We start from the raw sequence: 12,562 nt of genomic DNA on the forward strand, positions 1-12,562 counted from the left end.
GTATGGATTTTCAAATAGTAAAAAAAGTTACTATTGAGCTTAATTTTGAGGTGTAAGAATCAGGGTGACTATTCCTAGATTATCACTGAAGGATTTCTCTTCTTTATTGAATCTTGTATATTACAACGATTTTCAAATTCACAGTATATAATTCTTATATTTTGAGGTATAATGATTATATGTTAACATTCATCTATTTCTTTTTTAGACAGAAGCTTGGTAGTGTTCAACGAGATAGTGTGCTGGCCCAGTCCCTGCAAAGTGGCTTAGCGTTAGAGTTTGAACGTAGTGAATCCATTCGTAGAATCAGATTAGTGCTCAGCGAGATCTTATTCATAGCTTCTCAGATACAGGAATTGCAGAAGAATCAAGAGTTTCAGGTCAAACAATCAGATCTGTTCGACAATGCGGTTTACATGGAAGAGATAAGCTATGTCATCTGCATTGCTCTTGCCGAATTACCAACGTTGTTATCTATCTTGGACATAGCGGAGACGCTCCTGCATGTCAAACATGGCCCCGATATTATTTGTTGGATTGTCGCCAACAGTCCAGATAGTTTTTCGGAGGTGTGTGCGCATCTGATTGCCAACGGGGAACGACAGGAAGAATCTGCGTTAGGCAGAATTAGGACACAGGCAATCACAATGCTTTGTCAGATGAATCCGAGTCAAGCGCTGGCAATTAGAGCTAAATGCGTGGAGTTATGCCGAATGCCCGCTCTGGCTATCACTCTGAGCTTGGAGCATGAAAATGCAAATAGCTTACAGACCGAGAGCGATGTGGTTGCCTTTGTGTCTGGTTTGTTACTTGGTAGCGATCAGCAGGTACGCTCGTGGATCGCTATGTTCATTAGAAATGGACAGAAACGTAAGTGGGAATCACAGACGGCTCTGCAATCATTACGGGAGGAGCTGCTCAAACGACTGCAAACGATCGCGTCACAGAGCACGGACAGTCAATTAGCGGAGTCGCAAGTCGTGCAAGCGAGCGCGTTGCTCAGGCTCTATTGTGCTCTGCGAGGTATCGGTGGTATCAAGTTTCAAGATGATGAAGTTACAATGATCGTTCAGCTTCTGACGTCGCATCCACCGCCATCACCCGCTGGTGTTAGATTCGTGTCGCTCGGCTTGTGCATGTTGATAGCATGCCCTTCCCTGATCGGGCATCATAATCTAGAGAAACGCAGCATTGAGTGGGTGCAATGGCTGGTACGAGAAGAAGCTTATTTCGAAAGCGCAAGTGGCGTTACTGCCAGTTTTGGTGAAATGTTGTTGTTGATGGCGATACACTTTCATAGTAATCAATTATCAGCGATCTGCGAGCTGGTCTGTGCTACACTCGGGATGAAGATACCGATCAGGCCTAACAATCTCACGCGGATCAAGCAAATCTTCATGCAGGAGATTTTCACAGAACAGGTGGTCACTGCGCATGCCGTTAAAGTACCAGTTACAGCGAATTTAAACGCCAATATTCCCGGCTTCCTACCAGTGCATTGCATCCATCAGCTGCTGAAATCACGGGCGTTCGCGAAACACCGGGTACCCATCAAGAACTGGATATACCGGCAGATCTGTGCCAGTGTGCCACCGTTGCATCCAGTTTTACCGGCTCTGGTTGAGGTTTATGTGAATTCTATCCTGATGACGAACAACAAGACGTCCGAGCATACAAACAAGCCTATTACCGAGAACGAGATCTGTCGGGTGTTTCAGAACAGTGTGTTCGGGGCAAATTTCGACTTCAAGAAAAATCCCGTCAACACCATGCAGATAGACGCTGACAATATGGACATCGACACAACAAAACCTTCGCTCACCTCTCAGTTACTACTGCTCTATTACCTCCTGCTCTACGAGGACGTCAGATTGTCTAATATGCACACCTTCATGTCACAAGGCAGAAAAGTCAAGTCGTATTCTACAGAGTTTTTGTCTGAATTACCAATTAAATATTTATTGCAATTAGTCCAGCGGGATCAGATGAACTATGCCAGTTTGTTCTCACCACTTCTTCGGTTACTGGCTATACATTTTCCTCATCTGTCTCTGGTGGATGACTGGCTCGACGATGAGATGATTAACATGGATTCTGCCATTGCAAGCTACGAAAGCATGAAAATCAGCGATATTGTGATCGTTGAGGCATTCAGTCACGCCAAAACTTGTCCATCAAGGACCGGTAGATTATTGAGACAACTGATGACGTTGAAACCGACTGAAATCTGGCCTCATGCAGAGTTGATAATACATTATTTCAAGGACATTCTTGACGAGCAAGTTCCTAGATATATACAAGGTACATTGTCTTAATAATTACTTATTAATAAAAATTGACAAATTATATTAATGTTAATTAATTCGTATAAGAGGGATTTGCATATTATTAATGAAGAACACTCACAAGTAGATTTTTTAATTTCAGAGCTTTATAAACAAGTGTGGCTCAGACTCAATACTGTATTACCGCGTTGTCTATGGGTTCTTTCCATAAATGCGTTGCTAATAGAAAATTCAATAGTGAAAAATGTTTTTTTGACACAAGACAATATCGTATTAGATCCATTGCAAGTATTGAGATGTGATACGAGAGTTTTTAGATGCGCTCCGATTTTATCCGTAATCTTAAGGTAAGCTGAAAAAATTCTTTTAAATAAAGTAAAATCAACTTTTTAAAATTTTCATAAAAATAATATCAAATTTAACTGTTCGTAGGATTTTACAAGCTACATTAGCCGCGTCGCGATCTCAATTAGCCAGACATATGCTGGATAAGCCTCTGACTGAAAAAATCGGACAATTGACGAATGAAACAGAAAGAGAGGATTTGAGGATAGCCTTGGTGGCAGGTCAAGAAAGCGCAGCAGTACAGATTTTATTAGAAGCTTGTCTGGAGACAGAAGAAGACAAGAAAACCCCTGGACAAATGTGGTCCCTCCGGGAAATACGGAGTGTCGTATGCTCATACTTACATCAAGTATTCATAGCTGATCCGTCTTTGGCCAAATTAGTCCACTTTCAGGTATTCATAACAATAAACTACAAACAATATTTTACAAGAAAGTACATGGAAGTGTCCTTTTTTTTATTTTGATTAGGTTTTAATCTAAATTATGTTGTAATCTAAATAAAAAATAAGGGATACATATTTTTTTTATAGATGTCTATACTTATGCATTGTTATGTAATATTCCCTTTGAAGAAAATCGATTTTCTTTCAAAGCAAATATCGAAATTATAAAAAATAAACAAATATTTTGAAATAAACGCTAAATGATTTAAGGGTACTTTATAACATAAAAAAGTAGTGTTCCTTATTTTGGTTAGACAACATAAAAAAGTTCATCAAAATCGAAAGCGTTACTTTCTTGTGTTTCTTTGCTAGTAACACACATAAATTATATATAATAGATATTATATTTTATTTAATCTGTTTATTTTTTAATTAATCATCAATTGGAGATCAAATGCCTTTAATGATCTAGCTGGGTCTTAAGTGTTTATATATTTCTATGTGAATTTATATATTACGTATGTAGTTCTTCAAATTGCGCGCCAAAATGATTTTTCGGTTTTGAAATGCAAACTCCATTGAACTAGTACAGTAATATCATAATTAAATTAATTAGAATTTAACAATTCGATGCTAATAAGCATCTTAAACGATCTTATTAACACTGAGTAACATATTAAAATCTGTAAATAAATCGAAAAATCAATTCGGCGCGCAGTTTGAAGGATTAAATACCTAGTATATAAATTCACATAAAAGTATACAAGCACTTAAGACCCAGACTTAACTAGACTGTTAAAGGATTGATTTCACACTCACATTTGACTGTATCACTATTGATTGTACACTCACATGTATAGTCTTATAAGATTCTTAATTTAATCATCAATTATCCAAATATCATTAATTCTAATTAATTTTATGTATGATTCTCATGGTGAATATTTTTTTCTACAGGGTTATCCTCGAGAATTGCTCCCGATCACGGTTTCCGGAATACCATCTATGCATATATGCCTTGACTGGATACCAGAATTATTGTCGCAACCCGAATCAGAGAAACAAGTATTCGCCGTTGACTTGGCTTCACATCTGGCGATTCAGTATGCTCTGCCAAAAGCTTTAAGCGTTTCTCGATTAGCGATTAATACACTGATAACGCTTTTGGGCGTGTTATCTGCCGAGAATCGAGTTATTCTCTTTGTGCCAGTGTTATCGTCATTGACGCGGATATGCTTAGCTTTTCCTCCATTGGCAGAGGACATCACGGGATTGTTACTGCAGCTTGGCAGGGTTAGCACAGCTCAAGCAGCACTGGGTGATAAAGCAGCGGATCTGTTATGTCAAGAAGTGAACGCGACATTTTGCACGTTATTGCAGAAAGCTATATTGCAATCGCGAGTTTACTAAATTACGACTTGTATTATTTGTACATACATAAATCTGTATTACTTTATCATTGTAAAGCGACTTTCAATTTTCTAAGTTACTTTTTTTAATCGTATACAAATTTAAAATATCTTTGAAACATTTTGTAGCATTAATGGGACTATATTATTCGATCGTTCATCAGATGTGTACAAGATTATCAATTAATATTGTTTCTCTATATCTTATAAATACATCTTTTCTTATAATTATCATATATTATTTATATATATGAGGGTATTGCGTACATATTTATTTTGAATTTAAATGTAATTACAAAAAATTGTATATATATACTATATCCCTACGTCTCTTTTATCTTTATAGAGACAAAAGCAATTTCTATAATGAAAAAACAAATTAATATTTTCTATACTATTGTGAGATATATATATATACACATATACATATACATATGTAACAATAAAGAGAGGCATTTTCATATCCTTTAGCACATATTTACAAGATTTATTACATGTTAACACAGAGGATATACTTTCTACCTTTTTTTTTGTGTCTACAAGTTTGTCATGTTTTGAGCACTGTTACTTTTTTTTGTAAGTCATAACGCAAAAAAATTATGTAGACATTATTGTACATCTAAGCGTTCTTTTCGTGAAACAAATCATGTGGTTTTACATGAAGTATTTATATGCATGTCTTACACGACATAATCTACATAATATGGATGTATATTCAGTCGGACACTTATTTAGATCATGCATTTATTAATACATAAAAGCAAGAGCCTTATTCCAAGGAATTTAACATCAAGAGTTGCTTTAGCACTTTAGTTTGGCTTGTCTCTCTGATCTCGCCAGCTAAAAACATTTCGTCCACGACAGTGTATACCTAAAATTACAGTTGTCATAACATCATCAAATATACAGTTGAGTAATGATAAAGTAATAAAGTAAAACTATGTTAATGGATTCTTTACATTGGATGTGGCAATGCTTGTTATACAGCAAAACATAATGCAGTAGTCAATCTGTTTCTTAGTTGTAAGGTTATTGGCTACTATTATGTTATCTTGCTATATTGCAAGCATTTCTATGTCCAGTGTACAAGAGTCATAAGATAATGAAATTAATAATTCTCACAAATTTCATTCAACTTGTAAGGTTCAAAATGTGTCACTGGAGAAAGAAAAAAGTACCTTGTAAAAATTAAAGACTAAATCCAACTCGCATACATTGTGAAAGTATTCGTTCAATACCTCCACGAAATTATGTATCGCTTCCAAGTAACAGAGATTGTTGTCATTAACATCGACGCAGATGCAGAAATACAAGCCTGCGTATCGTCTGTATACTATCTTGAAATTGCGAAACTGGAATATATTTAATATTTAATTATATTGCATATAAACGTAAGAATGAATAATTGCATTATGTCAAGCCAACCTCGACAAAATTTGTATGCTTAGCATCTCTGACAGTAACCACAGCATGAACTTCCTCTATCAATTTCTGCTTTTCGTCATCGTCAAAATTCATGTACCACTTCGCTAACCTAGTCTTACCGGCCCTATTTTGTATAAGGATAAATCGTATCTATAAAGAACAAGCATTCAAAGCTTAATATACTTTTGTTATTTAGATATTGTTTAATCATTTGTATTAATTGTGAAAGTAAAATAATTATTAATGTATTTCTTTATTTTTCGATAGGTAAATTCTATAAATAAAGGTTATATTATAATCTATTTCGATTTTTTAATTATTAAATATCACATATTACAGCTGTTTATCAAAAAAGTAATTCAACCACCTGACAGAATAAAATGTCAATTACAGAATGTCAAGAAAAATTATACTTCTAGAGTGTGTATTCCTTTTATGTAATTTTTGTCGGTTGCAATAAAAACTATCAATTTCATTTGAAATTAAATATTTTTATACATACCATTTTAAAAATCGTTTTAGTACTTGATGAAATATCTTATCTAAATTTTAGTAAACATAAAATCCCATCAATTCCCCGCCTACCGATCACGAAGTAACGAGTTGGACTGAGTTGGACCATATACTTATAAAGCTGTGTTCGAAAATTCACTACCAGCGCTGAAAATCTACAGTTTACGTTACATATACTATACATTTTCAGCACTAGCAGAGATTTTGGAACACAGCCTAAGATTGACGGAGCATTCATATGAGTGTGGCTGATATTTCATGTGTCAGTCGACAAGGCTTTTCAAGCTTGTTGATTGGTTGCAGAACAGAAAGATCCGAGAATCTTCCTGTTGCAGCCAATCAATAGGCTTGAAAAGCCTTATCGATCAATACATGAAATATCAGACAGAAATTGAAGATTTGATAGAAAGAGAGAGAAATAGACACGACTCGTGACAGAAAGAAACCTGTGAGATGACATAAAGGGAGGGCCTTTTTCCTATAACCGCAAAACAGCTTTGCAACTGTTGTAAAATTCTCTAATATGATTGGTCTTGTCCTTAGTTCCTCATTGGATTTAAATGTATAAACCAATCACGTTCAAGAATTTTACAACAGTTTCAAAGCTGCTTTTTCTGCTGAACGCAGTCGTATTTCTTGTTCGTGAAAAGGCCAGCCATTACTTAAGGAAGCACAAAGCATGGAAATGTTCGATCCAGAAAATCAAAAAATATACACATTATATTTAAGTGTAGAAGATGATCGGTTCTTATTTAGACCGTCTTTAAATAATGTCTTAAGACGTTAATTTAGTAAAGTGCAGAATCAAAATAAAAATATGCATGTATAAATTTAACACACAATAGTAAAATATAGATAACAAGTGTTAATGAACATATATATATATATTATTTAATAGCTATATAAATACAATCGTAATGTTTAATAGCTATACAAATAACATTGTATTATTGACCGTTGAAAATTACAGCTTTCGTTAACGTGCGTCTCAAAAGATTTTTTTGTTTAGATATTGTGATGCATTTCCCTTCATAAAATAATAATTTTATTTCGAAGTGAAATGTTATTATTAATTTCTTTCTTTTCTTTGATCTTCTTCTTCTAATTTTATATAGCACTCGCCATCGAAATGACGACGATTCCGGCCAAACTCGGGTAGTAACTTCTTTTCTTTGATTTATGAAATTGAAATATATATATATATATATATATATATATATATATCAAGCATTTTGAAACTTAGATTTAATACTGTACGTGAATTAACGATATATCATCGAAGTACCGAGATTCGCCATTTCACTGGCGGAGGCACTTTTCATGTTGGTACGGCGTGAGAAAGCTACAACTAGCAGTCCATAGTTATAAAGGGTGTCTCAAAATGACCTGACATTTTAATTTATTAATAAAACATATTATTTATTTGAAAAGTACACATGTTTTTAGTTTAATATAAAGTACAAACATGGAGGTTATATGTGGAACACAATATCCGATAAATGGCCGCCTCGACTCTGTTTGCAAACGTTCATTCTTTTGACAAAATTTTCAATGACATTTTGGCATAATTGCGGACTAATTTCATTAATGGTACGTCTAATTTCTTCCTTCAACTCCGGAATGGTCTGTGGATCATTGGCATACACTTTTCCTTTCAGAAAACCCCAAAGAGAGAAGTCCAATGGCGTCAAATCGCACGATCTTGGTGGCCAATTCACATCGCCGCGGCGCGAAATAACACGACCATGAAACTTCGTCTTTGATATTTGTAGTGGATTTTCACAATTTCTATGCGTTGCTCGATCGTGTAATTCTCCATGACTAAACCTCAATACTTCCTGATGCCAGTTGTTAAAGATTAGTACGTTACGTTCGTTGCAAAAAAAATGGCGCGCAATTTAAAATGTCAGATCATTTTGAGACACCCTTTATAGTAAAAAATCTGAATATTCATTAACCATATAATTGTGTCCATATAATTTAATTTTAACACTAGATCGAACTGCTTGAATTGGTGATTCCATAATTAGTTCATCTTCTTCAGAAGAACTATCGCTGTTGCTTTCGTTCAAATTTAGTGACAATTTAGTGCGTTTGTCCATGGCATCTGTTTACACTACTGCCAGTCTACGGCAATGCCGTTCCGAAATACGACGTTACAGTAGCTACTGTACTGCTGGCAGTACCACAGTAATTTTGGACCACAGTAGATTTGGCGCTCGATGCGGTCGAAAGTTGCTGAACGTGAGAAGAACAGATGTATCTCGCTATCGCGCTCAGTCCAAGCCGTGCTGAGCCGAGTTTAGCCGAACGCAGGGTGCTCGAAGTGCTCGGACTCCAATGTACATACATCACTGCTCTCCAGCTCTTCTCAGCATTGTCCAACACAGTCGTTGACGTCGTTGACGACGTTGAAGTGCGTACGAGCTTATATCCTGTGTGATGTGACACGCTAAAGTAGCTTGGACGAGTCTGTCCTCTTGGAAACGATGCGTAACGGATTGGCGAGTTAGCCGCTAAAGTCGACTGCAGTCCTTCTCTGTCCCCTCCGTCTTGGGTGAGGGAACAGGCGGACAACAGACGGAAAGTGAAACGGATGGCGAGTGGGGCCTAGCGCGCAGTATGGGAATAATCGGTCGTACGGTGGCACGTAGTGGTGCTCCGATCCGTGGTGGAGTTTATGAGGAAGTAACAACGGCCCTCAGGTCGTTTGAGGCACAACACGATGATATAGTCTTTGCAGGTGATTTCACATCGTGAAAAAAAAAAAAGAAGAGGAAAAGAGAGAGAAGAGTGACCAGAGCAAGTATTCGTCATGTTCCACTATCTGCATCTCAGGAGTCGTTTTCTACAGACCCTCATCCTCGCACTGATCGGCCTGACCTTCTACGCGTATTACCGTACCACCGTATATGATGTTCGCCAGTACAGCTTACCACGAAACACTAGTAAGCATTATTATATTTATAAAATTCTTACATGGCTCTTTTTTTACATCGAAGAGATTATTAAAGCTACTGCTTCGGTTTTAAAGAAATAATAAATTTGACGATCAAAGAAACAAAATAAATAAATTAATTAAGAAGTAACAAATACTATTCATGCTCTGTTTCTTTGTTGATCAATTTACAAATTCAAGTTATAAATTATCTTATATTATCTTTTGTCTTTTTTTTTTTTTTTTTTTAATAAAATAAAGACGCTGTTTACCAATTTTGTTTAAATCAATGATCAATATTTTATAACATTTTGTAAAGCCAAACAATGATCAATGTTTTTCAATATTTCGGCACATTTTTTTTATCAGTTAATCGTTTTATCCAGAATTAATAAATTTCAGATTATTCTGCATACCAAGATGGCCTTCACGTTCACACGAATCTCAGTCAATCTAAAAACTCTAGCTCAGATAGCATGTCTCTAAGCCCATACGTAGCGCACAACTCTAGCAACAGCTCCTTAATTTTCACTACGTTGTCAACGTCCTCCAGCGTACAGTCTTTGTCCTCGTTGTCTTCCGTGAGCACATTGATCAACTCGAAGCAGAGGGTAAACGAGAAGCTTGAGATGGCAAGAGTTACCAATGTGACTAAGTCGGCGCCAATCGTAGTTCGCAATGATTCGGCACGCGCCATATACGAGGCTGGACACATCGTATCAATTCCTGAGCGTTGCCCGAATCTCGGCAAGGATATGGATTTAGTGATGATCGTGATGTCCGCGCCGACCCATCTAGAGGCGCGGACTGCGATTCGGCAGACCTGGGGGCACTTTGGCCAGCGTAGTGATATGAGTGTGCTCTTCATGCTCGGTACCACTCTTGATCCAAGAGTGGAGACGATCCTGCGTAAGGAACAAAACATGTATAACGACGTGATACGTGGTCGTTTCCTTGACTCCTATTCGAATCTTACTCTCAAAACCATTTCGACATTGGAGTGGGTAGACACCTATTGTTCTAAGGTGAAATATCTGCTAAAAACCGATGATGACATGTTCATCAATGTACCGCGGCTGTTAGCGTTCGTGTATAAACACGTAAAAGACCGTAATGTGATATTCGGTCGACTGGCCAGAAAGTGGAAGCCAATCCGGAACCGCAAGAGCAAATACTATGTGTCACAGGCACAATTCCAGCAGTCTGTGTTTCCAGACTTTACCACTGGTCCGGCATACCTGCTGTCGAGCGATACGGTGCGTCGTTTGTACGATGCCGCCCTAGACCAGACATATCTAAAGCTCGAGGATGTATTCACAACGGGCATCGTCGCGCACAGGCTCGGCATCAAGCGCTCGCACGCGAATGAATTTCTGAATAAACGGATACAATACACGGCCTGCAACATCCAACGCGGCATTAGCATACACATGGTCAAGTACAGTGAGCAGTTCGACCTCTGGAAAAAGCTGCTCGACGGTAAGAGTAAGTGTAAGTGATAACCGGCAAGGTTGAGAGTGACGAAGGTCCTACACTTGACCCTGGTGAACCAAGTGCGATCGTTACCGCCTTAATGCAATTCGAGTGTCGGTTGCACGTCGACCGGCTAACGCGATATCAACCGTTTCACTGATGACCTCACACACGTACACATATAGCCGCGTGCGCACACATATACATACATGCGTTCGGTTCAAGTGCGAGTAAGAGGCAGGCACATATGGAGATTATAGAGAAATAGTGTACCGCAAAACGGCGTAGAGAATTTCGCCGATTAAATTTTTACACGATCACATTATCAAATTAGGCTTTTCTTTACAGAGGTCGAATGAAAGTAATAATTTTTATCCCTGGAGGAGGATCTCCGGGTCTGGAGGACAGAATTTACTATTTTATACATCTATATCTTTTACTATTTTATTATACATCTCTCTGAATTCCAAAGAAATATTTTTATTATCGTAGAATTAATTTTGTAAGATATTTCGTGTAATGTATAGAAATTTTATTTTTTCGAGAAGGGAGAGAGGATCTCCTACGCGTGAGATAGGCATAAATGGTTCTATAGTTTTGTCGACCTCTAGCTAGCCTCTTTTTATGTTTCGATGCTAATGATTGTTTTCCCATAAATAATGATCGTCCGCGTTTTCGTTGCACGTTTAGTAGCAAATGAGCGTAATTTTCCTATATTACACCGGCGGCATCCCCCATTTGATATACTAAACAAAATGGAATAATCGCAGCTGACATTTTAATGCGAAAGGAACAAGAGACAATATTTTTACGATGTTAGGAAGACTGCCAATCACAATGAGATTCCGAAAGAGTTCCTTTGTGTAATCAACAGTCTCATCGTACGGTTACACGCGTACTCATTGACGACATCCGATTCGCGGTATAATCAGGTCAAAGTAGATATCTAACAGGATGTATCGGATACGACGTACTTTCTCTTAATTAAAAAGAGAACCCGGTGACAGATTTTTCTTTCTAATATATCGTTAGGGTGTCATTTAACATCCATATATATTCTGATGAATTAGTAGTTCGAAGTTTTAATGTCATTCAAACAATTTTGTAATAATCGTTAATCGTATTACTGTGTTCAACCGTCAATCCTAATTTTTAACTTGCTTGAAAAAGAAATACAAATCAATCTCGCTTGTGAAACACAAGCGTATGGAAAAATACGTACATTTACGTAATTATAATCCCCGTGATTCGTATTGCGAGAGAAGTAGCGAGATACCTCGTCATCAATTATTACGCGTCGCGCGTTATTGCGTCAATCGAGAGCGCGGCTGCCGCCTGAAATAAATGTGTCACAATGAATGGAGAGTGCCCCGAAGCGACTTCCCTCCTCCATTTCGTTCCTCTTAACCCTCGCCTCCTCTTTTTACCCTCCTCCTTCCCCCTTTCCGAATATTATCTAGTCATCGTCTGGATAATAACGCCGCGTGATAACACGAGCGGGTGCTGGCGCGCCCGACATCGGTCGTGCCTTCCCTCGAGCACATTCACGAAGCACTTTCTCGTTATCGCCTCTTTTTTTTCGTATCCTGCGGAAGTATCGTACTATACTTCCGCTCTCGGTGCCATATGTCCGAGGCGATGATTATAAGAGAGATTTTTGGGCCCCGTGGCGCGATTAAATATAAAAAAGAGAAAAAAAGAAACATGCTGCTGGAGAGGGCCGACTATGTCGGCCAAGATTCCTGATTGGACGGGATGAAGAGATTATTTTGCAACGATAAGATTCTTG

The 12,562-nt window shown here is 37.6% G+C and overlaps 3 protein-coding genes across 3 annotated transcripts in view; 2 read left to right on the forward strand and 1 right to left on the reverse strand.

The window, feature by feature from the left end:
- The window catches only part of LOC108755507 (integrator complex subunit 2), a 5,612-nt gene extending 1,053 nt beyond the window's left edge, over nucleotides 1–4,559 (forward strand). Inside the window, exons 2-5 of the mRNA XM_018498546.1 lie at nucleotides 209–2,301; nucleotides 2,428–2,632; nucleotides 2,718–3,024; nucleotides 3,973–4,559. Coding sequence (XP_018354048.1) covers nucleotides 209–2,301; nucleotides 2,428–2,632; nucleotides 2,718–3,024; nucleotides 3,973–4,425 — 3,058 coding nt within the window. The 3' untranslated portion in view covers nucleotides 4,426–4,559. The remainder of the gene's footprint in view (nucleotides 1–208; nucleotides 2,302–2,427; nucleotides 2,633–2,717; nucleotides 3,025–3,972) is intronic.
- A 310-nt stretch (nucleotides 4,560–4,869) lies between these two features.
- Nucleotides 4,870–6,526, reverse strand: LOC108755519 (AP-2 complex subunit sigma). Its single transcript, XM_018498569.1, has 4 exons — nucleotides 6,352–6,526; nucleotides 5,850–5,999; nucleotides 5,603–5,776; nucleotides 4,870–5,295 (listed from the first exon to the last, which is right to left on the reverse strand). Exons 1-4 carry the CDS (start codon nucleotides 6,352–6,354, stop codon nucleotides 5,194–5,196), a joined length of 429 nt encoding a protein of 142 aa, XP_018354071.1. The 5' UTR covers nucleotides 6,355–6,526; the 3' UTR covers nucleotides 4,870–5,193.
- A 1,578-nt stretch (nucleotides 6,527–8,104) lies between these two features.
- LOC108755567 (beta-1,3-galactosyltransferase 5-like) lies at nucleotides 8,105–11,176 on the forward strand. The gene is made up of 2 exons (XM_018498654.1): nucleotides 8,105–9,310; nucleotides 9,703–11,176. Exons 1-2 carry the CDS (start codon nucleotides 9,178–9,180, stop codon nucleotides 10,797–10,799), a joined length of 1,230 nt encoding a protein of 409 aa, XP_018354156.1. The 5' UTR covers nucleotides 8,105–9,177; the 3' UTR covers nucleotides 10,800–11,176.
- Nucleotides 11,177–12,562: the final 1,386 nt, after the last annotated feature.

The sequence above is a fragment of the Trachymyrmex septentrionalis genome, unplaced genomic scaffold (genome assembly GCF_001594115.1).
Source record: "Trachymyrmex septentrionalis isolate Tsep2-gDNA-1 unplaced genomic scaffold, Tsep1.0 scaffold88, whole genome shotgun sequence".
Classification (NCBI taxonomy): Eukaryota; Metazoa; Arthropoda; class Insecta; order Hymenoptera; family Formicidae; genus Trachymyrmex; species Trachymyrmex septentrionalis.

Excerpts from the sequence above, each read along its gene's own strand:
- LOC108755519 (XM_018498569.1), bottom strand. Across the intron at positions 5,777-5,849 it reads AGCATACAAATTTTGTCGAG|TTTCGCAATTTCAAGATAGT; the intron begins GTTGGCTTGACA and ends AATATATTCCAG. Across the intron at positions 5,296-5,602 it reads TAGTCTTTAATTTTTACAAG|GTATACACTGTCGTGGACGA; the intron begins GTACTTTTTTCT and ends CTGTAATTTTAG.
- LOC108755567 (XM_018498654.1), top strand. The coding sequence starts at position 9,178 with ATGTTCCACTATCTGCATCTCAGGAGTCGTTTTCTACAGACCCTCATC. Across the intron at positions 9,311-9,702 it reads CAGCTTACCACGAAACACTA|ATTATTCTGCATACCAAGAT; the intron begins GTAAGCATTATT and ends AATAAATTTCAG.